This window comes from Eublepharis macularius, chromosome 5, assembly GCF_028583425.1.
Source record: "Eublepharis macularius isolate TG4126 chromosome 5, MPM_Emac_v1.0, whole genome shotgun sequence".
Lineage (NCBI taxonomy): Eukaryota > Metazoa > Chordata > Lepidosauria > Squamata > Eublepharidae > Eublepharis > Eublepharis macularius.
In genome coordinates this window covers 126282585-126310242 of record NC_072794.1, presented here as the reverse complement: position 1 = coordinate 126310242, position 27658 = coordinate 126282585, and the positions used below count along the sequence as shown (strand labels likewise).

The following is a 27658-nucleotide window of genomic DNA, read 5'->3' as shown; positions in this document are numbered from 1 at the left end:
GCTTGACGGGGTACAACTGAAACCTTTGTTGACGGTGAGGAGCCTGGGCGTGATCTTGGATGCCGCGCTTTCAGTGGAGGCCCAGGTCATGACTATTGCCAGGTCTGCCTTTTTTTCATCTTCCACAGGCCAGGCACCTAGCGCCCTATCTTTCACCCCAGGACCTGGCTTCAGTAATCCATGCACGGTCACCTTCAAGCTAGACTACTGCAACTCACTGTACGCTGGGCTGCTCTTGGGCCTGAACCCGAAGTTACAGCTGGTCTAGAATGCAGCGGCATGTGTCCTTACTGGAACGCTGATTCGAGCGCACATTCAGCCTGTGCTGTGCCAGCTGCACTAGCTCCCAGTGGAGTTCCAGATCCAGTTCAAGGTGTTAACCTTGGTGTTTAAAGCCCTTCACGGACTGGGACCTGCATACGTGCAGGACCATCTCTCCCATAACGTCCCCTGGAGGGAATTGAGTTCTGCAGACAAACAACTCCTGGTGGTCCCCAGCCTGAAGGACATCTGTCTGGCCTTGACCAGGGCTTTCTTTGTTCTGGCCCCAGCCTGGTGGAACACTCTCTTTCTGGAGATCCGAGCCGTGCGGGTCCTGTTACAGTTTTGCAGGGCCTGTAAAACGGAGATGTTCTGCCGGACCTTTGGCTGAGGATCAGCAGGTGTCCCCCCTCTTCCACCTATGACAATCACTTTTTCTGGGACTGGCCTTGGCCATGTGTCATGTCCATATGTATGGCCTGTATAAGGATTCCCAGCTATTTATTTAAGTAGCCTATGGATAAGGCGCCTGGGATATTTTAATGACTGGCTTAAGATTGTTGCTGATTTTATAGTTTTTATGATTAATTTATTGTATTTTATGAATGTTATGAGCCACCCTGAGCCCATTCGTGGGGAGGGCAGGGTATAAATTAAATACATAAATAAATCTGTTTTGCCATTATGCCTTCCTGTTAGCTGCAGAAGCCTTATGGATTTTTGGGATATGGACAGATATTTCCATTCTGGACACAGGACAAAGATTTTAGGGTTGATGTGAGGCACACAATCACCTTTGGTACTGTGGTGGAGCATCTTGTATGAGCCAATTGCATCTGCTTCACCTGCTATGAAAGATGGACAAAGGGCTTGCCTCCCTCCTCTGTGTATTTCTGTGTTGACGTGATACCACTTCTCTCTGTTAGCAGAACAGGCAGCCCTGTATTGTTTCCTGCTATCCCATGTTCACATTTATCTCCCTGATGCTGCCAGCTTGAGGGCTGTTGCAAAAACAAATGATCCGGATTAAAAAAACTTACAGTAGGCCAGATGTAGCCCATAGGCTCTAATTTCCCCATTCCTGTTGAAGCCTATAATGCAGCAAATTTTGGGTGTTTATATGGGTGCATGGATCTGGGCCGTTTTCACCTGGCCATTTCTTTCAGACATAGGAAGAAGATACTTGTACACCACTTTGAAGCATTCATGTGACATCCTGTAAGTGTAATGATAAAAATCACCTTTACCTACACATGTTGGTACATGCACACTTGAGGCTGCCTTAAACTGAATCAAACTTTTGATTCATCAAGTCAGTATTACTTACTGACTAGGAGCAGTTCTTCAGGATTCCTTGTTAGAGTTCTTTAACATCAACTAATCCCTGACTCTTTTAATTGGAGATGTCAGAGATTGAACTTTCTGCATGCCAAGCAAATGCTCTTCCACATAGCTATGACACCTCCTTATTAATCACTATGTTAGAGAGGAATGACAGGAGAAAGAGAGTAATAATCTAAGGTACAAAAAAGTAATATATTTGCTCCTTAAAATATCATGCATATATATTTCAACATTCAGCGCAAATCTTTTTTTGACTGCTTTAAAAAGTTCATGGAAGATAAAATATGATTTTGGCAGCTTAAAGAGGCCATTTCCCTGAGTAGTTAAAGCATGTGTAGATTGGATTTTATGAACAAGCTTATATTTTGCATATTTAGAAAATTATCCTCTTGTGAAATTTATCTGAAATTATTTTTGTTATGCTTACCAGTTGGCAACAATGCCCTTAGTTTCATCTTTCCTGAGAAAAGAACTTGTATAGCTTATCTGGACCAAACCTGCATTCCTTCCATATGATCTGAAAGCAGTGCTGCCAAGAGCCACATTGGGCCCCCAGACAAAAAGTCCATCTGGGCTCCCTCATATTGCTCTGATTCAGACTATATATCATAACAAAACAATCACGTGGTTTGCTGTTACCATGACTAGAATAATAATCGTTCATTGGCTAAGAAATATTAATTGAAAAGATACAGGATTATTAAAGAACAGATTTTATTTAATTTATGATTTTCATGGTGCCCAATGCAATAGGATATGGTGTAACTACATCCCACCCACTTCAAATAACAACCAGTTGAAGAAATGTAGTTTATAGTGCTTTGTTAGCTATTTGGCCAGCACATAGTTTGAAAATAATTTTGGAGCAAGCTTTGCCTCTGTCACAAAGGTTCCCAGTGCTGACAGACAACGTTGGCACAATACACATGCAAGACTAATGAAAGATTGTTCAGTTCAGGCAACAGTGATAGAGTATAGTAAATTTGCAGTTCCTGAAGTTTATTTAAATGTTGAAGAGGGGGCAGTAGAGGATGGCAGAGTGGACAGCCTTCCGGTGTTTCATTTCTTCCAACATATGTCACTGCAGTATTCAGCACAAAATGCTTTGGTCAGGTTTTACATTTCATTGTTTCCCGAATTTGGGTATGTCCACTTTTTTGTTGTTTCATTATGTCTTTTCATGTTATACAGTCAAGAAGAATATAAAAACCTTCCTCTTGAAATGTTCCTCTGGGTCAGATACATGTAGGTCTTTACTGACACTTGGAAGTTTCATCTGTAAACCTTTTTTCTTCCTTTTTATGGCAATATAAACACTCTTTCAGTATTTAAGATCTCTGCAACAACATTGTGCTCAGCCAAACTGGAATACCAGCTTTCCCTCAACTTTAGAACATTTATCAGATTTTTTCACTTCAACATGCAGAGTTGCATTTCTGGCCTACAGTCTATTGCAGTCAGAAATTTAAGCTGTATGGAGGCCATGACAGTGCACATGCAGTTGTGGCTGGGTTTCAGATGACAAGTTCAAGAAGTATGTCATTATTATCCCCACAACAATCACGCTGTGAGGTGGGTGGAGCTGAGAGAGCTCTGGAAGAGCTGTGACTGTGACCCAAGATCACCCAGCTGGCTTCAAGCAAAGGAGTGGGGAATCAAACCCAGTTCTCCAAATTAGAGTTCTGCCGCTCTTTACCACTACATCAAACTGGTGTAGTGGGCAGCACCAAGCAGACCGTTGTGTATCAGACATACTATAAAAGAATCTTTAAATGCTGTCTTTTATAATTTTCCATCTTTGTGTACTGCCACTGAACAAATAGTGCAGATTCTGAACTGTGCCAAATGATGCAGTTCTGGATCGCATTTTCATAGAATCATAGAATCATAGAGTTGGAAGGGGCCATATAGACCATCTAGTCCAACCCCCTGCCCAGTGCAGGATCAGCCTAAAGCATCTCTGACAAGTATTCATCCAGCCTCTTCTTGAAAACTGCCAGTGAAGGGGAGCTCACCACCTCCCTAGGCAGCTAATTCCACTTTTGAACTACTCTGACCGTAAAAAAGTTTTTCCTAATATCCAGCCGGTACCTTTGTGCATGTAGTTTTAGCCCATTGCTTCGCGTCCTATCCTCTGCTGCCAACTGGAACAGCTCTTTGCTCTCCTCCAAATGACAGCCTTTCAAATATTTAAAGAGAGCAATCATGTCCCCCCTCAACCTCCTCTTCTCCAAACTAAACATTCCCAAGACCCTCTGCCTTTCCTCGTAGGGCTCAGTCTCCAGACCCCTGAGCATTCTTGTCGCTCTCCTCTGCACCCTCTCGATTTTGTCCACATTCTTTTTGAAGTGAGGCCTCCAGAACTGCACACAATACTCCAGGTGTGGCCTGACCAAGGCAGTATAGAGAGGGGCTATGACCTCCTGCGATTTCGATGCTATGGCCCCTTTGATACAACCCTGGATTGAATTAGCCTTTTTTGCCACCGCATCACACTGACTGCTCATATTCAGTTTACAGTCCACTCTTACCCCAAGATCCCTTTCACATATACTACTGCCCAGAAGTGTATCCCCCATCCAGTATTTGTGCTTCCCATTTTTGTGGCCCAGATGTAATACTGTGCACTTGTCTTTGTTGAATTGCATCCTATTCACAGTTGCCCACTTCTCCAGAGTATTCAGGTCTTGTTGAATTTTAATTCTATCTTCTTGGGTGTTTGCTACCCCTCCCAATTTGGTATCATCAGCAAATTTAATGAGCAGCCCTTCCACTCCTTCATCCAGATCATTGATAAAAATATTGAAAAGTACTGGGCCCAAAACCGAGCCCTGTGGCACCCCACTGGACACTTCCCTCCAATCTGATGAAATGCCATTGACCACCACTCTTTGAGTGCAGTCCTCCAACCAGTTCCCTATCCACCAAACTGTCCTATAGTCTACTCCACAGTCTTCCAGTTTGCCCATCAGAATGTCATGGGGGACCTTATCAAAAGCTTTACTGAAATCCAGATAAATCACGTCAACAGAGTTCCCCCGATCCAGTAAGCTGGTCACTCGATCAAAGAAGGAAACCAGGTTGGTCTGGCAAGATCTGTTAGGAACAAAACCATGCTGACTTCCCCGGATCACTGAGTGGTCCTTCAGATGCTTACAGATTGATCCCTTTAAAATCTGTTCTAATATCTTCCCAGCAACAGAAGTCAGACTGACCGGCATGTAGTTTCCCGGGTCATCCTTCCTCCCTTTCTTAAAGATTGGGATAACATTCGCTCTTCTCCAATCTTGTAGCACATCCCCAGTCCTCCAGGAGGCCTTGAAGATGATGGATAGGGGTTCTGCAAGTTCTCTGGAAAGTTCTTTCAGCACTCTTGGGTGCACCCCATCCGGCCCAGGGGATTTGTATTCATCCAGTGCAGCCAGATGCCTCTCCACAACCTCTCTGTCAATGTCAATTAGCCACTCAGGTGTCCTGCCACATTTTCTACTATCTCTAGATGTGCCTGAGTTCTTCAGGGAGAAAACAGAGGCAAAAAAGTCATTAAGCCTGTCTGCTTTTTCTCGGTCCTGCATCAGAATTTCTCCATCTACTCCCAACAGTGGTCCATTTGCCTCTTTTACCTTGCGTTTGCTTCTCACATATCTGTAGAAGTTTTTCTTATTGTAGCGAGCCCTCCTGGCCAGACCCAGCTCATACTGAGCGTTGGCCTCTCTGATGGCTGATCTGCAGTACCTAGTAACCCTCATATACTCCTCTTTAGAGGTCTGTCCTTCTCTCCATTTCCTGAACATTTCCTTTTTCTCCCTTAGCTTATTCTGGAGCTCTCTGTGCATCCACATCGGTTTCTTGGAGCCCTTACCATGTTTCCATCTTGCTGGGATAGTGAGGGCTTGAGCTTGCAAAAGCTCGTGTTTGAGAATGGCCCACCCTTCACTCGCTCCTTTCCCTTCCAGCACACTCCCCCACGGAATGACTCTCATCAAGCTTCTGAGTTCATCAAAGTTGGCCCTACGAAAATCTAACCTACGAGTCTGGCTATGAACTTCCTTGGCTCCCCACAGCAACTGGAATTCAAGAAGGACATGGTCACTTCCCCCTAAGGTCCCCACCACCTTCATCTCATCTACCAATTCTTCCCTGTTGGTTAATATCAAGTCTAGTATGGCCGAGCCCCTTGTAGCTTTCTCCACCTTTTGAAAAAGTAAGTTACCATATTTTGCAGAACCCCATGTAAGTGATGACTATGACCAGCACATGGTGGCAACTTTCCTAATGCATTGGCATTTAAAATATGGATTTGAGCACCATATATACAAAGTCCATGTTGCTTCCATTGTCATTACCCTTTTCTTGGCACTGAGTAGTGATAATGTTGAGATTACAGATCAAATCAGAAATTGCTTCACCAGTTGTCTTGTAGCAATCAACAAATTCCAGGAACCTTTCCTGAATTTCATAGCAGTTTTCTCATTGATCAAGTGGACATAGCATAGAATGAGCATGGTTGGTTCATAATGTGTTGAGTCTGGAGTTGCATCAACAATTAAACCATAGTGTTTGGATATTTCTTTCCTTTCAGATGACCATCTGCAGATGTGCAGCACAACATTCTGTAAATTCATTTTGTTCACAGTTCTTGATACCTCAAGCAGTGATCAATCATTTCAGACTCCTGCTGCTGCTACATTCTTCAAGAATGAGGTCATAGGGCCATGTCCCTGTGACCTCATTCTTCAAGAATGAGGTCATATCAACTCATGTCCCAAGAAAGTTGCCATTGTTCAGATGTCCAATTTGTTGAGTTTCAGTACTGAATATCAGGCCTTTTTCCAAGAAACAATGTCTTATCTAATATTCTGTTGTTTACACACTGCTTCTTGACCTTAAATTCTCTCTTGCAGTTGTTGGTAAACTGTAGCGCCACATCCCAGGCGTTTCTCCAAGGTTCACCAAGTACCATAATTTGTTTTGTGATTTTTGCTTTCTTGGTGTTCTAGAATCTTTTCATACAAAATGATCAATTTACATTAGCTGCAGTATCCACTGACAGAAGAAAATAAGGAACATCTTGATGCTAGAAGAACACTAAATAGGCAAGCTTGTTTACTTTTACTCCAAACTAACCAATAAGATAGTTTCATCATTTTGTAATGTAAGCACGGAAAGGTGAAACTGGAAATAAACAACTTAGTGAATCATTTGGAAAAAACTGTAAGATACCTTTTAGAACCTTGCTGAATTTATTCTTCTACTTCTGCAGATGTAGGGCCTTCACTTTGCAAAAGGCCTAGATGCTATGCCTTTGCAAATGCTGTATGTGTGCCACAGCCTTAGGTGGCTCACTGGGTACAGTGTGGCTAATGTCAGGGTCATTTACTTGACTTCTGTTGTTGTTATGTGCCATCAAGTTGCCTCCAACTCATGGTGAGCCTATGAATGAAAGACCTCCCAAATGTCCTTATCATTAACAGACTTGCTCAGATCCTGCAAACTGGAGGATGTGGCTTCTTTCGTTGAGTCCAGCCATCTTATTTTAGGTCTTCGTCTTATTGCCATAAACTTTTCCTCGCATTATTGACTTTTCTAGAGAGTCTTGTCTTCTCATGATGTGACCAAAGTATGATAGCCTTAGTTTCGTCATTCAGGCTAGTACCCACTTATTTGTCTTTTTGGCCATCCATGGTATCTGTAGAACTCTCCTCCAGCAACACATTTCAAATGAATCAATTTTCTTCCTGTCATCTTTTCTTATTGTCCAACTTTAACATCCATACATAGTAACAGGGAATACCATAGTTTGGATTATTTTGATCTTGGTCCCCAGAGAGACATTCTTATCTTTAAGGATCATTTTTAGTTCCCTCACAGCTGTTCTTCCAAGTCTCAGACTTCTTCTGATTTCTTCGTTGCAGTCTCCCTTTTGGTTGATGATTGAGCCATAGAATATAAAATCTTGATCATTTTTAATTTCCTTATTGTCAACTTTGCTAGCTACGTTTAATTTAACCTTGTTAAAAAGCTAAGACTTTCCAGGGTTTTCTAACCTTTTCTACTATGTTTTTTTCCCCTTCCTGCTTTTTCCTTTTGCTTTTGGGACCCAGATTTGTGGTTGTGATCTATTTTCTTGGGCCCTATTCATTCTCTCTGTTTTGCATGGAAAAAGAAGGGAGAAAGTGAGTGGAAGTAATAGGTGAGGTGGCCTGGGCAATTACAAGATCAGACATTTTCCTTGTGTGCAAATCAAGCATTTCTTTCAATGGATTGATACTGAGGGGTGCTATTGTGGGACCTCATTCTGTTGACAAACATTTTTCAGGGATTCTTAGACTCTGGAGTGTAATGGTTAGGCTGAGGGACTAGAAGTTGGGGTTCAAATCCCCACTTACCCATGAAGCAAATCTTAGAATAGTCATTAGCTTTCATGGCAATTTACCTTACAGATTTCTTGTTAGAATAAAACAGAGGAGGGGAGAACCATGTGCATTCTTCTTGAAATAAAGAAAAATACAAGATAGAACTCCCTGGTCAACATCAGACATGTACAGCTGCCAGAAACAAGCCTGACTAGTTCACTCACCTGCCCAGTTGTAGGAGCATGCATGTGTTCTCTCGAACTGTCAATCCCCCCCCCCCAAGCTAGTTCCTCCTTTTCCCTTCCTTGAAATGCTGCTCTGAGCCTGGAAGTGGAAGTAGCTTTGTGATTGTTATGGGAGCTAGTCAGTTAGCACTTGCATAGTCATCATCTGCTGGCTCCAGCTATAACAGACTGTTCTTTTAGCTTTATTCCCTGAGAAATGTTGTTGTAAATTTGACCTAGAAGATATGATTGTGGATCCATAGCAGCTTACCACTCAGAACTGTGTGTGCCTGTATGCTTCTTGGCCTTTTGGCTAAGATCAAGTGCCATGTATGTCTGTATGCTGACAGATCTATTTATTTATAATATATTTATCTATCTGTCTATCCTGCTGTCCAGAAACCTTCTTGAAGCATCTTATAAAGTAAAAACAGCACAATAAAATAATAAAAACCACAATTATTAATATAAACACATCAAGCAACCTAAAACGATTGTCATAAAACAACCCTCAGACTGGAAGGAGACCGTAAAAACAGCTGAAGATGGAATCTTTCATTTAAAATCCTGAGTGTTGTTGTTGTTGGTGAGTGCAGTCAAGTCATAGCTAACTTATGGTGACCTCTGGTGGGATTTTCATGGCAAGAGATTAACAGAGGTGGTTTGCCGTTGCTTGCCTCTGCCACCCTGGTCTTCATTGAAGGTCTCCCTTCCAATTACTAACCGAGGCAGACCCTGCTTAGCTTCCAAGATCTGATGAGATCAGGCTTGCCTGGGCTATCCAGGTCAGGGCAACTGGGCACCTAAAGGATAATCAGGTTGCACCAGGTGAGTCTCAAGGTGCTGATGCCACTACTGAAAAAGCCCTGTCTTTAGTTGCCACCTTTATTTGTTGCGTTGAAAGGTGTCAAAACTATTATTAATAGAAACAAAACCATACACAAATTTTATTCTTGTTTGTGATAGTAGCATAACAGCAGAATAAATGCAATTAAGTGCTGATAACATATCTGGGAAGTATGTAAACCAAATGTGGCAGTCTGCCTGTATGAATTTAAGTCAGTAATATTTGTATTCATTTACTTCATTTATACCTGTTCCTCTTCCCTTCCTCCACTACCCCCCAGTGGGGACTCAAAGCAGCTTCCATAGTTCTTTTTTCGTCCCATTTTATTCTCATAATAACCCTGTGAAGTAGATTATGCTGAGAGAATGGAGCCAAGATCACCCAGCAAGGATATGGGGTAGAGTTGGGATTAGAACCTGGATCTCTCAGAATCTAGTCCAACATGCTAACCTACTGCACTGCACTGGCTTGCTTGCCTTTCATATAAGACATTTTGATATACTGAAAATTCTACAAACATTACATGTTTGTTTCGGATAGGTAGCTGTGTTAGTATGCAGTAGAACAGCAGGATCGGAGTCGAGTGGCACCTTAGAGACCAACAAGATTTTCAGGGAGCAAGCTTTCAAGAGTCAAAGCTCCCTTTTTGAGTTCCCATTATATGTTTGAAAATCTCAGACTCACTTTTGAGTGTGGTTGGTCAGTTTTGCCTTCTATGGTTTTAATACCTGACCACTGAGTCAATTTTATATAATTAATTTACTTCATTTATATTTTGCCATTCTCCCTGGAACTTAGCAAAGAGCAATGCAATGCACAATATACTGTGCATTTATTCACTTAAAACATTTATATGCCACCTTTCCACCCAACTCAAGTTCCCCAGAACGGCAAAGATTAAAACAGTGTTTAAGTGGCAAATATAGAGAGAGAATATTTAAAACAAATAAAACATAAATACAAAAACATATGAACACACACAAACAGGTAAGAGGACTAAAAAGAGTTAGTGAGGGAATGCCAAGCAAAATTTTAAAAGTCTTCATTTTGCTGGTGGAAGACAGCGATAGAGGGAAACAGACTAAATTCCGTTGGGTGCCACAACCAAGATGGCCCTTTCTTGAGTTCTGACCCCTCTTGCTGCAGGTGGCAGAGTCACCCAAAGCAGGATCTTTGAAAGTGACTGGAATGGTCAGAGGTAGGTTGATATGGGAGTAGGTGATTCTGGGGTATGCTGGTCCTAAGCTGTATAGGCTTTAAAGGTTGAATTGGACTCAGAAGCAAATTTGAAGCCAGTGTAGATGGAACAAAATTGTAGTGATAAGGTTCCTAAGATATACTCCAGTCAACATTCTGGCTGCAGCAATCTGTACTGACTGTAGTTTCCAAACTGTCTTCAGGGGCAGCCCGATGTAGTGTGCCCAATCTACATGTTACCAGGGCATGCATCACAGTGACCAGACCTTTCCTACACAAGAAGGGCTGCAGCTGACCCATCAATGAAAATCACTCCTGGCTGTCACTGCTAACCTGTTTATCAAGCAGGAAGGCCAGGTCCTGCAGCACCACCAACTATGACCCTGCTTCTTTAGGAGGAGGGCAACTCTATCCAGAACAGGAGACATCCCAATTCCTGGGTCACACCTTCTCCCCACCCGTAGCACCAGTTTTGTCAGGATTAAGTTTCAGCTTGTTAGGTCTCATCCTTCCCAGAATTACTTCCAGGCACCTGTTGATGGTTTCCACAGCCTTCCCAGGATTTGCTGTATGTCCAAGACAGAGCTGAGTGTTACCCATATATTGGAGGCATAAATCTCTGGTTGACCTCTTGACCTCTCCCAGCAGCTTCAAGTAGATGTAGGGGACAAGATGTATTATATACAATATAATACATAGAAAGTAGATTACAAAATTAGAGAAAGCAAAAAAAAGCCCACAGGAAAACTTCAATGAATTCAAGCTTTGGAGAATAGTGAAATAAATAATATTATAATATAATAATAACATTTGATTTATATACCACCCTTCAGGATGACTTAACACCCACTCAGAGAAGTTTACAAAGTACTTAAATAAACAATGTAATGAAGCTGAATTATGAAATTAGGAAACAATGTAATGAAAATATGATAATCATTCAACAATCAAATTAAAATTTACTAAAAATTTCCAGTCTTTAAAACTACAACCTCTTCAGTTACAAAAATGCCCTTTTAAACTATTCATTTTTGTACATTTATTGCAACAATTGAAGTATGACAGACTTCGTTACTTCACCAGGCAAATCATTCCACCAGGTGGGAGCAATAATAGAGGGTGCTTGGGTAACTACTCAGATGAGCAAAGCTGTTGCTTCATACAATGCCATTTACAACTACAACCCTATTTCTTCTCTTAAAAATACCTCCCTCCAGAGTGTTGGATTGATGGGAGCTATTGCATTCAAATCTCTACTGAGTGCGTTGTGCAGTGAACACCATGTGTATCTCCAGACTCATCTACCTCTTTGGCTTGTTGTAAAAATTACTGGCATTGATTGTGTGAGCCTAGCGTTGGACGCCGAGGAGAGGTTGGCAATATGCGTGGTGTACCAACCGCCTACTGCACCTGCATCTTCCCTGTCTGGTCTCTTGGAGGCGGTGGCCAGCTGGGCCTTGGAATTCCCAAAACGTTTGGTTCTCAGAGATTTCAATGTCCATGCTGACGACGATGCCTCCATGCAGGCCATTGACCTGGTGTCCTCCATGGCGGCCCTAGGACTCTCCCAGTTTGTTTCGGCTCCCACGCATCAAGCAGGTCACACGCTGGATTTGATTTGGGGGGCAGAGATGATGGTGGTCCTGGATGCCTATGATGCAGTGCCATGGTCAAATCACTTTGTTCTGAAGGCTCGTCTGATCATGCCGCTCCTTTCCTGGGTGGGCGGTGAGCGGATTTACGCTCGCCTGCAGAGGCTTATGGATTCAATTGGTTTCCAGGCGGCTCTTCGGGATCCGATGCCCCCTGGCAATACGTTAGATGAGCTGGTGGATGATTGGCATGGTCGACTTTCCGAAGCCATCGACGCTATTGCCCCCTGCCATCCTCTCCGAGCCCGCAAACGGGTAGCTCCTTGGTTTACCGAGGAGCTTCGCCAGATGAAGCAGTCTCTGAGACGACTAGAGCGAGTGTGGAGGCGGGGGTGCGACGAAGACGCAAGAACATCTTATAGGACATTTATGAAAGCCTATGAGGTGGCAGTGAAAGCAGCAAAGAGGGGTTTCTTTGCTGCTTCCATTGTGTCTGCTAGCTCACTCCCGGCTCAGTTATTTCGAACAGTTTGGTTCTTGGTCTCCCTCTCTCAGGGAGACCACCAAATTCTTAATTCAACTATTGGCTGTGAGGCTTTTGTGAGCTATTTTGCGGGCAAAATCTTGTCCCTTCGCCGTGGCCTGCCACCCACTGTTGATACAGTAAGGGAACTGGAGACCCCTTGGCCGTCTTCTGGGTCCGTATTAGACCATTTCAGGCTGCTCTCTCAGGATGATGTTGACAGGATCCTGCAGGGGATGAGGCCAACCACCTGTCCTCTGGACCCCTGCCCATCCTGGCTGGTGAAGGCCAGCTCGGAGGGGCTACAGGACCATTTGGAGGCCATTGTTAACATCTCCCTGAGCTCTGGGGTTTTTCCAGGAGCGTTAAAGGAGGTGGTAGTGCGGCCCCTCCTGAAAAAAACATCTTTGGACCCCACCGACCCGTCCAGTTACCGCCCAGTGTCGAACCTCCCATTCCTGGGCAAGGTGATTGAGCGGGCGGTGGCGGTACAACTGCAGGAATTCCTGAATGATGCTCTAGCCCTGGACCCATTCCAGTCCGGCTTCCATCCTGACCATGGGACGGAGACAGCCTTGGTTGCCCTCACAGATGACCTTCGCAGGCATCTGGATTGAGGCGGGTCAGCGCTGCTTGTGTTACTTGATCTCACAGCAGCGTTTGACACGGTTGACTATGATTTGTTGGCCAGCCGCCTTGCCGACGTGGGGATTAGGGGGACAGCCTTACAGTGGCTGATCTCCTTTCTCCAGGGTCGGGGACAGAGGGTGGCACTTGGGGGAGATCTATCGCCCCGTCACCCTTTGGTGTGCGGGGTTCCCCAAGGGGCGATACTCTCCCCGATGTTATTTAACATCTATATGCGCCCCCTCAACCAGTTGATGCGAAGGTTTGGGCTGGGTTGTCATCAATATGCGGATCACACCCAGCTTTTTCTGTTGATGGACGGCTGGCCAGATACGGCCCCAGACAATCTGGCCAGAGCTTTAGAGGCTGTGATGGCATGGTTGAAACAGAGAAGGCTGAAATTGAACCCAGTGAAGACGGAGGTCCTGCAGCTGGGACAGGGGCTGCCAGATGTTGGGATCCAGCTCCCTGCCCTGGATGGGACACCACTGGCAACTTTGCCAGTGGTAAAGAGTCTGGGTGTGCTCCTGGATGCCTCCCTATCGATGGAGGCCCAGGTCACTGCGGTTGCCAAGTCTGCATTTTTCCATCTTCATCAGATCAGGCAACTTGCCCCCTACCTGACGCTGCAGGACCTGGCTACAGTGATCCATGCAGAGGTCACCTCCAGGATAGATTACTGTAACTCATTCTACACTGGGCTACCCCTGGGCCTGATCTGGAAACTACAACTGGTCCAGAATGCGGCGGCGCGGGTCCTGACTGGTATACCTTACCAGTCACACATCACACCTGTCCTGCGCCAGCTGCACTGGCTTCCGGTTGAATTCCGAATCAGGTTCAAAGTGTTGTTTCTTACCTTTAAAGCCCTGAGCGGGTTGGGACCGGCATATCTTCGGGACCCGCCCCTCCCTGTACGTTCCCCAGAGATCGCTTCGATCACCGAATAAATATTTACTTGTGGTCCCCGGCCCTAAGGAAGCCCGCCTCGCTTCAACCAGGGCCAGGGCCTTTTCAGTCCTGGCCCCAGCCTGGTGGAACGCTCTGTCAATGGAAACCTGGGCCCAGTGGGACATATTATCGTTCCGCCGGGCCTGTAAGACAGAGCTGTTCCGCCAGGCATTCGGTGATTGAAGGGGGCGGTGCCATGTTGGCCTCCCACCTTTGGGGTGGGGGAGGGTTCTCCCCACCACTGTATTTTGTTAATTTGTTTTATTGTTTGTATATTGATTTTAGTTCTTGTTTTTATCCATTTTAACTGTTCACTGTCCAGAGCCCCTGGGGATGGGCGGTATATAAATTGAAATATAATAATAATAATAATAATGATGATGATGATGACAAAATGGGACAATCCTGTTCACACTACTCAGGGCTATATCAATGAAGGAAGAGATGCCAGCACTTTATTTTGTATGTTTATATTCTGTGTTCATGTGAATTGAAGTGCTAACAAGTTAAGAGAAATCTGTATGATTCTTGAAAGACAGAAATGCTGCTTGTTACAGTTAAATGTTTTTTCTGTTAAAAAGTAAGTGGGAAAATTCACTAGATGGAAATCTCAGTATTCTGAATCATGAAAGTTTCAATATTCTTAATCTTTGACTTTATAGAATCTGTAGCACATTGTTCTGATGTTCTTTCTGAACTTACTCTGTCCTGAAGCTAAAATGGTAGCAAATCTTTTAAATTCAGCAGTTATTTTTCTTATACTGGCAGTCCTAATTAAAGCATTTTCATAAAAATGTGCACCTCCTTGATTAAAGCCTAAACTATGTTTGTCCACCATCATGATCTGTGCTAAAAAGTTTTTCTTTCAATCATGTATTGGGTTGGCATAGCGTTTGCTTTCTTTTGGTGGCAAACCTCTGCCCTTTTTTAACATTAATGAAAATGCTTGCTTCCTATTTGCCTGTTTTCCTTACACTGTAGTTAGGGAAGTTGGAACTGACAAAAGATGGATCAGGGCAATTAAGTGGGTAATGGACTGGGGGGCAAAAAAATGAGAACCTCAGGGCCGAGCAACATTGGTGAGTGTAGATCTTTTTCTGATGCATACTTAGACACCAGCATTTATTACTGAGAGAGCTTGCAATTTGGCTGTTTCTAATAATTCATTGAGTTTTAGGATTTTGCAGTATTCTGTTCCAATTTAATCACAGCTATGCAAGTTCTTGGACTTCTGTAGTCCGAAGAATGCTTACCAAGTCCTATTGAAGTCACTGGTATTTACTTCCAAGTATAGGTTAGGGATGTGCTCTTGAAAAAGATTTGGAATTTTCAGATTTTGGGATGGTTATCCATACCAGCATTCCAGATTATTTGGGTCTCCAATACCATTTTGGAATTTGGATTTAGGCTTTCTTTTTTTTGGAATTCTGCAATTTTTCAGATTCATTTTTCCCTCTGGCTGGAGTGGCTGTTTTTCAAGCAGCTGAAACCAAAATGATAGGGTACCTAGTTCAGCCAGTCCACTAAAGACCCTCCAAGCTTCAAGGGGTCCAGTTCTATGGGCTCCTGAACAAGGTGCCCTCAGCCACCCTATTTATGTCCAGTTTTCCGTGGGCAGGGTGGGGAAGGGTCCATCCTTTCTCCAAGGCAAAGAAATCAATAGCTAAACACACAAGAGCAACCACTAGCCAAAAGCCTTCCAATGCAAACAGAAACAAAAAAACCAGCAGAACCTACATCAAACCAGACAATCCTTGCAGATCCCCAGGCCAATGTCCACTGGATCTATAAGAAGCAGTGTCAAACCACAGAAACCAAGCAGAGGCCAAGACCCATGTGGAAAGCCTAACAGAAGCAATATCAAACCAGAGAATCCAAGCCAAACCAACCTGACAAGCTAATACTTGAACCCAAAAAATCCAAATGCACATCCCTAGTATAAATGTTTATGATCATCCTGCTTAGTTGTTAGAATTTATCCAGTAGCAATAATGCCAAATTGAACATCCAGCTATTTGTTCCTCTGTGTCTACTTACAAACTAGTCTCAGTTTGTCTTTTCTAGCATGCTGCATTTAAAGCTAGCACAATCACTATGCGATTGTCTTGTATTTCAGCTGGAAGATGCCGGTTCCAGTAACTTGGATACTTTATTAAGCAGATACATTGCAGGCAGCCACTTGCCCCCCCAGCCTATAAGCAGCATGAATCCTTCCCCTGGGCCATCGGCTCTATCTCCAGGATCATCAGGTAAGATGGAAGAGGCAATATGTATTTTTAACATCTGTTTAAAACAACCAGCAGCAATTAGAATAAATGTTTCAAGCTGCAGTGTAAAACTGAATTTAAGAAAATTCCAGACAGCTTTATAACCAGATGAATAGCCCTGTTAGTACATTTCATCCGCCAACTTGTAATAAGCCCTGATCTGGATGGCCCAGGTTAGCCTGATCTTGGACGCTAACCGGGGTCGGCCCTGATTAGTGCTTGGATGGTTGACCACCTGGAAGTTCAGGGTTTCTATGAAGTGTCAGGCAACGGCCAAACTGTTTCTTTCCTTGAAAATCCTGCCTGTCACCATAAATCAGCTGTGACAATGGCATCTCTTTCTCTCACACACACTTGCACTAACTTCCATAATAAAGCTTTCTTACTTTAGTGTATGTTTGCTTTACGTGGTCAGAATTTAGTCAAACTTAATAAAAAGTTTTTATGCATGAATAGGTAAAAATTTCCCCCTTCTGAAAATAACCAGTAAGTAGCATATCATTTTAGTACAGGACTTGATACCAAGAGTGGGCTTGTTTGTGCTATGACAATAAATCAAGTAAGGTCATTCTTCCTGATACTACTTACTTCCTGAGTTTCAGTTATAAACTTGTGTTTAGGTGTCATAAATCATGGTCCTGTGTTTCCTGCCCAGAAACATTCAGAAAAAGCCAACTAGCATCCTGACTTTGGTCCCGTATAGATAAACATTACCTCCTAACTGGGAGTGTGCACAGGAAACAAATTTGGGTTTGGTAATACCGAATTGGGGGGGGGGATTGGAATTCCCCAAATATTGAATTCATTCTCCATTTCGGTTCAGTAATACATAGCAAACAAATTCCCATTATTTCCTATGAGAAACTCAATTTGGTAGCTGGAGAGGAGGGCATTTTGACCACATTCCACCAAATTTGCAGGGGGCATACTCCTAACAGTTCTTTTAACCCCCCCCCCCCAAGTTTCATAAAGATTGGACCCCAGGGGGCCATTTTAGCCCCCCCCCCAAGTGCCCTCAGCCACCTCCAATCTTCATTATTCCCTATAGGGAAAACTATCTGGGGGCTATCCAGGGGCTTGGTAGTGGCATTTGGAAGCAATATCCACCAAATTTGCAGGAAACCCACTACTGACTGTTCTCTAAAGAATCCCCAAGTTTCAGGAAGAATGGACCCGGGGTCCAGTTCTGTGGTGCCCCTAGCACACTAGGGGAACAATAGGAACAAGGTGCCCCTAACCACTATATTTGTTCCTATTGTAAGAAAAAAGCCAAAACTGACTCCCATTGCAGAAACATGGACCAAGGCTGCCAACACCAAGGTACACTCCCATATACAAGCTCCACACCAGACAGTCCAACAGAACCCCGCTGATGCCCCCCTCCAACCCCTGTGTCCCCTGAGCAGGCTGACCAGCCACTCACCATTGTCCCCAGTGATGAGAACTTTTACAAGCTTTTTCCCAGAGGCACAAACGCACAGGGTAAGGATGCCACAGCCAAGGCACACTCCCAAATACAAGCTAATCCCTGGGGAAGCCCAACAGAAGCAAACTGACACACACCTGCCTGCCCCCCCCAAAACCCCAATGCTCCCTGAGCAGGATGATCAGCCACACTCCATTGTTCCTTATAAGGATCAGTATCACATCAGAGAATCACCCAAACCAAACTGAAGCAAGTGATGCTCTTACAACTTAGCCTGACAGAACCAATGTCATTCACAGCAGCCAGGCACTGGGTTCAGCCGGTGGGGAAACACTACAGAACCGAACCAAGCAGTTCCCAGCCACAAGCACAAAACAATGGCATGTGGCAAGCACAGTTGCATAAGATGGATCCCATTCCCACTCACTGGCCTCAGGTTGAAACTGATGTCGGAGGTACCCTTGGGAAATGCAAGTAATTCTCTCTCTGCAGTAGCCTTCATCATCAGCCATCCTTCTCACCCATGCAATGAGGAAAGTTTTTTTGACTGCTCAAACTTTAATCCGATTAAAGGAAAGGAAAGTTTAGTTAACATTAGCTACATTTGGGTTTTCTGTGGGTTTTCTCTGTGACACATGGTGTGTGTCGTTCTCTGCTTTCCCTAACATCTCTCTGACTTTTCCCATACCAGTGGCAAGACAATATTTCTTGGGCCTCTTCTCTCTCTCTCTCTCTCTCTCTTTTTAAAATATATTTTATTGAAACAAAAGGGAATTCAAAAAAAGAAAGGGGGGAAAAGGGGACAAGCAATACAAATATAAAGCTGTGTGCTACAAGGATTGTTAAAATGCAGAGTACAAAAGTCATAACCTTTATAGATATTAGAATAGTAACTGGAATAATAATTACATCTATTTATTGTATATTTTTCCAAATAAACAACACATACAAAATTCAAACCTATTTCTACTTATTATTTTAGTAATTTAAAAAATAAGAATAGAATAAAAAACTAATTATTTCATTATTGCTCCATCTTACCCTTTCCTTTTCTTAGCAACAATTATTAATAATAACAATGCTTGTTAATGTAACTAATGTAACTAACCATTGGAGACTAATGGATCCAGTCGGTTTCCAGAATGCTCTGTGAGATCTGATGCCCCCTGGTGGTTCATTGGATGAGCTGGTGTGGGACTGGTATGACAGTCGCTCTGAAGCCATCAACGAAATTGCCCCCCCCCCGGTTGCCCTCTCCGTTTCCGTGCTGGACTGGCTCCCTGGTATATGGAGGAGCTACGTCAGATGAAGTGGGAGCTGAGACGGCTTGAGCAAGTGTGGCAGCGGAATCAAGGTGAATGGACAAGATCATCTTACAGAGCATTTATGAAAGCCTATGAGGTGGCTGTGAAGGCAGCAAAGAAGGATTTCTATGCTGCCTCCATAGTGTCTGCAAGCTCACGCCTGGTAAAATTGTTTCAGGCAGTTCGATCCTTGGTCTCCCTCTCTCAGGGAGACCGCCAATTAATAATTCAGCTATTAGCTGCGAGTCTTTTGGGAGCTTTTTTTGCAGATAAAATTTTGTCTCTCCGCCGCAACCTGCCAGCTACAGTTCATACAATAAGAGAACTGGAGGCCCCTTTGCCGTCTTCTGGCCCTTATTTAGATCAGTCTGGTTTCTCAGGAGGAAGTTGACAGGATCCTGCAGTGAGTGAAGCCCACTACATGCTCCCTAGACCCTTGCCTTTCGTGGCTGGTGAAGGCCAGTGCAGACGGGTTTGGAGTTCAATTGGAGGTTATTATTAATTGATCATTGAGTTCCAGGGTTTTCCCTGGAGCGCTGAAGGAAGCTGTGGTGAGACCTCTCCTGAAAAAAACCATCTTTGGACCCCACCAATCTGTCCAATTACCAACCAGTCTCGAACCTCCTGTTTCTGGGGAAGGTGATTGAGCGGGTGGTGGCAGAACAGCTGCAGGTCTTCCTGAAGGAATCTTCCATCCTGGACCCATTCCAGGACACAGGATGGAGACGGTACTGGTCACCCTCATGGATGAGCTTCACAGACATGTGGATCGAGGCTGGTCGGCGCTGCTGATTTTGTTGGATCTTTTCCAGTAGCGTTCGACACAGTTGACTATGAACTCTTGACCCACTGCCTCGCTGAGGTGGGGATCTGAGGGACTGCCTTGCAGTGGTTTGTCTCTTTTCTTCACAGTCGGGGACTGAGGGTGGCACTTGGCGATAGCTTATCCACATGCCAGCCTTTGGTGTGTGGCATCTTGCAAGGGGCAACACTCTGCTCCTTGCTATTCAACCTGTATATGCGTCCCCTTGCCCAGCTGGTGCAAAGTTTCAGACTGGGTTGTCATTGATATGCAAATGACACCCAGTTGTATCTGTTGATGGGTGGCCAGCCTGACTATGCCCCTGATGTCCTAGTGAGAGCTTTGGAGGATGTGACTGGTTGGGTAAAGCAGAGCCGGCTAAAGTTGAACCCGGTAAAGATGGAGGTCCTGTACTTGGGCCGGGGATTGACAGATTTGTGGATCCTGCTCCCGACCTTTGATGGGGCGCCATTAGTGTCTGTCTCATTGGTCTGGAGTCTTGGAGTGATATTGGATTCCTCCTTATTGATGGAGGGTCAGGTCATGGCAGTTGTCCAGTCTGCATTTTTCCATCTTCGACAAGCCAGGCATCTTGCGCCCTATCTGTCGACCCACGACATAACTACAGTTATTCATGCAACGGTCGCCTCCAGAATAGACTACTGTAACTCACTGTATGCAGGGCTTCCCTTGGGCTTAACCTGGAAATTACAGTGGGTCCAGAACGCTGCTGCTCATGTCCTGATGGGCACACCATACAGGGCACATATTACTCCCATCTTGAAGCAGCTGCACTGGCTCCCCATGGAGTTCCGGATTAGGTTCAAGGTTTTGGTTTTAACCTTTAAAGCCCTAAATGGACTGAGACCAGCGTACCAACAGGACCATCTCTCCCCATATGTACCCCAGAGAGCATTAAGATTGGCAAATAAGAACTTGCTGGTGGTCCCCGGTCCCAGGGAGGCCCAACTGGCCTCAACCAGGGCCAGGGCTTTTTCAGTCCTGGCCCCAACCTGGTGGAACTCTCTGTCAGAGGATACCTGGGCCCGCCAAGACCTTATGTCCTTTTGGCAGGCCTGTAAGACGGAGTTGTTGCATCAGGCATATGGTTGAGGCCAGTCTTTGACTTTCTGATTGCTTAGAAACCTCTCTACCGGTCTCTCACCAGGAGGGTGACAAAAGTCGTCTGCTCCCCTATAAGCACTGTCACCAGAATATTATCAAACTATGGCCCCTGCCCCTCCTCTTGGTTTGTTTATGTTCGGATTGTGGAAGCTGGAGGGGGCTGCAATCTGATATGCTGTTTTAGGTATTTATGTATTTATCCTTCCTGCATTTTAAAATCTATTTATATATGTATATATATTTTAAATGCTCATTGAGCATTTTATTGTACTCGGCCCTGAGCCTGTTCATGGGGAGGGAGGGCTAAAAATTGAATAAATAAATAAAGAATTGTCGTCTCCTTTAACAATAACAATGTTTGTTAATGGAACTAATTGACTCGTAACCTTTAAGAATATGAAATACTATTGAAGACTCTAACCTATTTCTACTCCTTATCTTAAAAAATGAAAAAAAAATCTTTAGGAGGTTTCTTTTCTGTCTGAGGGGAGGGGAAAGCCAAACTGCAGTGTGCATTTATTGTGCCAGCTGTCCTTCTCCTGCTGATTTTCTGCCTAACTTAAGTCTTTGGAAGAGCATTTTCCCTCACGTCAGTCCCAGAGGATGCAGACCACAAGGTGGGCTCACCTCATTCACTCTGGAAGTCCAGGGTTTGGAAATTGAAACACAGCATGTTGACCTTCAGGAAGACCAGCTGCTCAACTCTTCAGGGGAGCAGGCGAGTGTGATGTGAGTTGATAATGTCACCTGAATGGGAAAAGATGCACTTGCTCTCCACACTCGTCAGAGGGCATGAGAGGAGCTTCTGAGCCTTGAGATAGAGGTCTGGCCAGACCGTCTCCTTCTTGACCCATTGGTCAGCAGATCAGTGGAAATCCCCTTGCAAGGCTCTACAACGTAGTCCCTGGCTATTTCTTCCACCGAATCCTGGCTCATGCATCTCACATTCCCAGAGGGGCTGAGAGCACGCTGGAGCATCTCCATGGACATCCTGGTGTTAGCTGTGGGGGGAAGCCTACTGGGAAGGGGTAGGAGGGGTACCAACAGAGCTGGGCCCCTCCTCCATCCCCTCTGCTGGCAGGAGGCATCTCTTGGTCTGCCTATGCCTCACTCGTGCAGAGAGGGCATCTTTCACACTGGTGAGGTGGTTGGCCCTTGATACAAGTTGTGCATGGTTGCCAACACATACGATTCCTTGGTGAAAGGCTGCAGCCAGGACTAGAGATGGGCACGAACTGGGAAAAAATGAACCATGCAGTTCATGGTTCATCACATTTCACGAACCACGAACTTTCACGAACCTGCCCCGGTTCACGAACTGGTTTGGTTCATGAAAAAGTCACTTCCAAGTCAGCAAATCGTCACTTTTGAGTCAGCAGAAGGTCACTTCTGGGTGAGAAGAAGGTCACTTCTGGGTCAGCAGAAGGTGTGCAGGGAGTCTGTCCACTGTTGCCTAGGAAACTGGTTGATCAGCCCCAGGCTGTCTGCAGTGACAAACCAAAAAATGAACTAAATGAACCAGCCTGAAGTTCATGGCAGTTCGTCAGAAATGGGCTCTGACAAACTGCCGATTCGCGAACCACAAACCGGCCTGGTTCGTCATGAACTTTGGTTCATATTTTGGTTCGTGCCCATCTCTAGCTGGGACGCAATCTCCTGTTGCAGCCTTCTCATGAGCACACACACTCTTGGAATTTAATAAAATGAACAGGAAGTATAAAACTCAAAACAATGAATTGCCCACAAGATGATAAAACAATCCCTTTAGAAGAACAAGCAGTAAACAAAGCCAGAAACCAAAGCCCCCACTACATAAAAGCCCAACCAAAGCACCCACACACGCAGCAAAAAAAGGAGGTTTTAAAATGCAAAGTAAAAAAACCCTTGTTTCTTCTCTTCCAACCCTATCCCTCCCAGACACCCTCCCCCCACCCCGAAGAGAAAAAAAACCAAGTGAATCTAATGACTTTCAAACCAGGCTGCAGCAGAAGTCCTCCAGGAGCAGTCCTCCAGGTGCAGATCTCAGTAGGCAACTCCAGGAATCCACTCCAGGATCCAGGCAGTCACAGTCCAAAGCAGGGCAGCCAGTGTCCCAGCCCAGACCACACAGTGAGAGAGCCAACAGCCAGCACACTTCTCCTTGAGAATCCCATTGGCTAGAGAAGGGCCCTTTTTACACTGCTTACTTTGACTCGCAACGACGCGGAACATCGCGCTAAAAATGCGAAAGATCGCGTTTTCTCGCGTGAGATTTGCACGATGTCACGCAAATCTTGCGCAAGAAAACTCGATTTTCCACGTTTTTAACGCGATGTTCTGCGTCGTTGCGAGTCAAGGTAAGCAGTGTGAAAAGGGCCAAGGAGAGCTCCTGCAAGGATTGGCCACTCACATTCCACCTCCTTCCCCCTTCTGCCTCTGCCTCACTCTCCCTTTATTTCCCCCCTCCCATCTGGTTCAAAAAGGTGAGAAGCAGTGTTTCTTTGCTGTTTCTTAACGAAGGAACAGCCCAGCTGCAATTTCCAAAGTACCCGAATAAATTCTTGCCATTGTCTCTTTCAAAAACTATTCCTTGTAATTTATAAAATAGCTTTCAGTCCCACTTTAATGTCACTTGTCCAACTGTTACTCATTTTTACCAAATAAATTCAGTAAACTTGAATTTAATATTAATGAGTTGCTGTAGCACAGTGGTTAAGTGGTTTGGCTGCGAATTAGCACTCTACTGGTTCAAATCCCACTACTGCCATGAGCTCAGTAGGTGGCCTTGGGTAAGCCACTCCCTCTCAGCCCCAGCTCCCCAGCTGAATTGTGGGGATAATAATGACACTAACTTGTTCACCACTCTAAGTAAGGCACTAATCTATCTAGAAGAGATATAAGTGCAGTAGTTGTTGTTGTTTAGCAATACAGAATTAAGTTTGGTAATACCAAATTTTACTGAATCAGGCAAAATTCAGTATTTTTAGCACACCCCTAGTCCTAACTTCTGGCTCTAATCCTTGTGGCAGTCACATTGTGGTAAGGGTGCAAATACTATAGTTTGCATGGAGCTGATGTTTATTTTGGCATCTGGTCTACCCTAGTGCTACTGTATGAAATACAGTTTATAACTATGTAATAATCTTTCCACAGTAGACCTTCCCAAGATTTGATAGCCATGATTAAACCATAAAAATTCAGTCTTACACTGAAAAATAAAGGGAAGGGAACTTTCAGTGTATAGGTCTTTCTATGTACATCTTGAGAAGCAAGACTGCTACAGTCACAGTGAATTCAGCTTGCCATTGTGCCTTTCAAAAACTATTCCTAGTAATTGTAAAATAGCTTTCAGTCCTACTTTGATGTCACCTGCCCATTATTCATCTTATTTTTATTCTTGTCAGTAAATGTGTCATGCATGCCAGTTTGGTGTTGTGCTAATCTGGAGAACCGGGTTTGATTCCCCACTCCTCCGCTTGAAGCCAGCTGGGTGACCTTGGGTCAGTCACAGCTTCTCGGAGCTCTCTCAGCCCCACCCACCTCACAGAGTGATTGTTGTGTGGATAATAATAACATACTTTGTAAATCGCTCTGAGTGGTTGTTAAATTGTCCCGAAGGGTGGTATATTAATCGAACGTTATTATGATTGTTATTGTTGCACTGATGTAGAAAATAGTAATTATGTAGCCATCCAGTTCTGGCTTCTACTAAATGAAATAGTTGCTATGGCTCGCAAGGGAAAAAAAACTGTTTGCTTTTCTGAAGGTAATTGATTTGTAGGAATCCTTAGTGGTACCATGTAGAATGTCATCTCTATAGCTATAAATGAGCAGTTATATGCTGGTCATGAGTTGGCATAAACATAATTTCATCCTCCTTTTAGGTTTATCAAATTCTCACATCCCTGTGAGGCCACCCAGTACTTCCAGTACAGGCAGTCGAGGCAGGTGAGTTACATGGCTAAGGTCTTGCTATGTTTGTTTGTTTATGTCATTTATAGTCGGCCTTTCTCACTGAGACTCAAGGTGGATTACACAGTATAAGATTAGTACAATCAGTATCAAGTACATTTCAATACAGTATCAAGTACATTTCATAAACAATACCATAGGGTGAATAGAAACAAGTTTAAAAGACATAGTATTAGCAAGAATCCAATACAGATGTATTGTCGAAGGCTTTCACGGCTGGAGAACGATGGTTGTTGGGGGTTTTCCGGGCTGTATTGCCGTGGTCTTGGCATTGTAGTTCCTGACGTTTCGCCAGCAGCTGTGGCTGGCATCTTCAGAGGTGTAGCACCAAAAGACAGAGATCTCTCAGTGTCACAGTGTGGAAAAGATGTAGGTCATTTGTATCTACTCAGGAGGGGTGGGGTTGAGCTGAGTCATCCTGTAAGAGTTTCCCAGGGTGTGGAATGCTAATGGCGGGAGGCTTCACTGAATCCTGAGGAGGTTCTTTTGCATATGGATTGGTGCTTGATGTGCTAATCTTCTCTGCAGGGCTATTGTCGGGTGTGGAGTGTTTTGTTGGCCTGGTGTTTTTCAGAACTGGAGCCCATGCTCTGTTCATTCTTAAGGTTTCTTCTTTCCTGTTGAAGTTTTGCTTATGCTTGTGAATTTCAATGGCTTCCCTGTGCAGTCTGACAAAGTAGTTGGAAGTGTTGTCCAGTATTTTGGTGTCCTGGAATAAGATACTGTGCCCTGTTTGAGTTAGGCTATGTTCAGCCACTGCTGATTTTTCAGGCTGTCCAAGTCTGCAGTGTCTTTCACTGCAGACACTGCAGACTTGGACAGCCTGAAAAATCAGCAGTGGCTGAACATAGCCTAACTCAAACAGGGCACAGTATCTTATTCCAGGACACCAAAATACTGGACAACACTTCCAACTACTTTGTCAGACTGCACAGGGAAGCCATTGAAATTCACAAGCATAAGCAAAACTTCAACAGGAAAGAAGAAACCTTAAGAATGAACAGAGCATGGGCTCCAGTTCTGAAAAACACCAGGCCAACAAAACACTCCACACCCGACAATAGCCCTGCAGAGAAGATTAGCACATCAAGCACCAATCCATATGCAAAAGAACCTCCTCAGGATTCAGTGAAGCCTCCCGCCATTAGCATTCCACACCCTGGGAAACTCTTACAGGATGACTCAGCTCAACCCCACCCCTCCTGAGTAGATACAAATGACCTACATCTTTTCCACACTGTGACACTGAGAGATCTCTGTCTTTTGGTGCTACACCTCTGAAGATGCCAGCCACAGCTGCTGGCGAAACGTCAGGAACTACAATGCCAAGACCACGGCAATACAGCCCGGAAAACCCCCAACAACAATCCAATACAGAGTAGAAAAAATACTGAAGCAGAACATAATCAATTCTAGGACTAACATTAGACAACATGGAGCACTGGTGGTACGTAGGAATACATGAGTGATTCCGCACATGTTGGATAATGCACTTCCAATCCTCTTTATAGATCATTTGGAACAGATTTTTGTGTGTGTGGAACAAAAAATCCACCTCAAACGATTGATAAAGTGCATTGAAAGTGCATTATCCAACGTGTGCAGAATCAGCCATCTTTAAATCAGCCGATAATATGTAAGGCAATATAGTGATGAAGTCTATGGTCCCTAACTCATTAGCGAAGCATCTGAGACCCCTTCCCTACAATACAGCCCTCCCATTTGAGTAAAAAGCCTTTTTGAATAGTTCGGTTTTACATTGTTTACTTAAAACCAGGAGAGTGGGGGCTCTTCTGACTTCCTCAGGCAGGTCATTCCACAGGATAGCGGCCACCACAGAGAAAGCCCGTGTACAGGCTGCTACTGACTTCACCTGTGTGCAGCCTGGCACCTGCGGGAGACCCTGTTCAGATAAGCAAAGCTGCCATGGAGGAACATAGGGAGGGAGGCGGTCCTGTAGGTATGCCGGTCCAAAGCCATGAAGAACTTTGTATGTAATAACTAATACCTTGAACTGAGCACGGTAACTGATGGGTAGCCAATGGAACGACTGTAGGATGGGAGTGATGTTTGTGTTCCTGCTCGCTCCTGATAACAGTCGAGCTGCAGCATTTTGCACTAATTGGAGCCTCCTAGTTAACTTAGATGGGAGACTTATGAAGCATTTTTTGCTGCTGCCTTAACTTGTTTTTCTAGTAATAACGCTGGATCCAGTATAACACCTAGGCACATGCATAGAATATAGAAATTGTCAATAACGGCTTGGGCTGACTGGAGCATTTCCTTGAGTGGAAGGATTTCTGCACATGAAGTGTGACTTCCTCATCTCTTTTCTCCCACTGCAGCCCAAAATGCCTCTAAAATGCTGTTCTTAGCAACAGCATATGAGTTGCAGTGGGTGCTGGGAAGAAATCCACCTGCGGAAACATTCCAGTAAATCTAAGGTTATGGTTCCTGTGTTATCTTCTGTGCTACATAAGCAGGAAAGATGGTTTACAGAGTCGCATGTTAGAAGTAAAAGTTTGCTAGATTTTATCCCAGAGATCCTTAGATGATCTCTCATGGGTGTGGCCAGTGGTTCCATAATACAAATAACAGGTGTTATCAGGCATTCTTGCCTGTTGTTCTAGAATATACCAAACTCCAGCAAAAGCAAGTCTATGCATATAAATGAACACAATTTGCTGAATTATACATTGGCTGAATCCAATTTACCAGATTTCCTCCAAAGGTGAGGAGGAAACATTCCACCTGATCAAGTCTTTAAAATATTAAATTAAAGTATTCCTTGAATTTTACTCAATACATGAGTTAAATGGTAGACATTAAGTACTATACATCTATTTAGGAGAAAGCCAGCT

General features: G+C 44.3%; 1 protein-coding gene across 4 annotated transcripts in view; it reads left to right on the top strand.

The window, feature by feature from the left end:
- TRIM33 (tripartite motif containing 33) overlaps window positions 1–27658 on the top strand; it is a 156777-nt gene that overhangs the window by 112580 nt on the left and 16539 nt on the right. For all 4 annotated transcript variants that reach the window (XM_054979505.1, XM_054979501.1, XM_054979504.1 and 1 more), the window contains exons 12-13: window positions 16039–16171; window positions 24710–24773. In XM_054979505.1, coding sequence (XP_054835480.1) covers window positions 16039–16171; window positions 24710–24773 — 197 coding nt within the window. The remainder of the gene's footprint in view (window positions 1–16038; window positions 16172–24709; window positions 24774–27658) is intronic.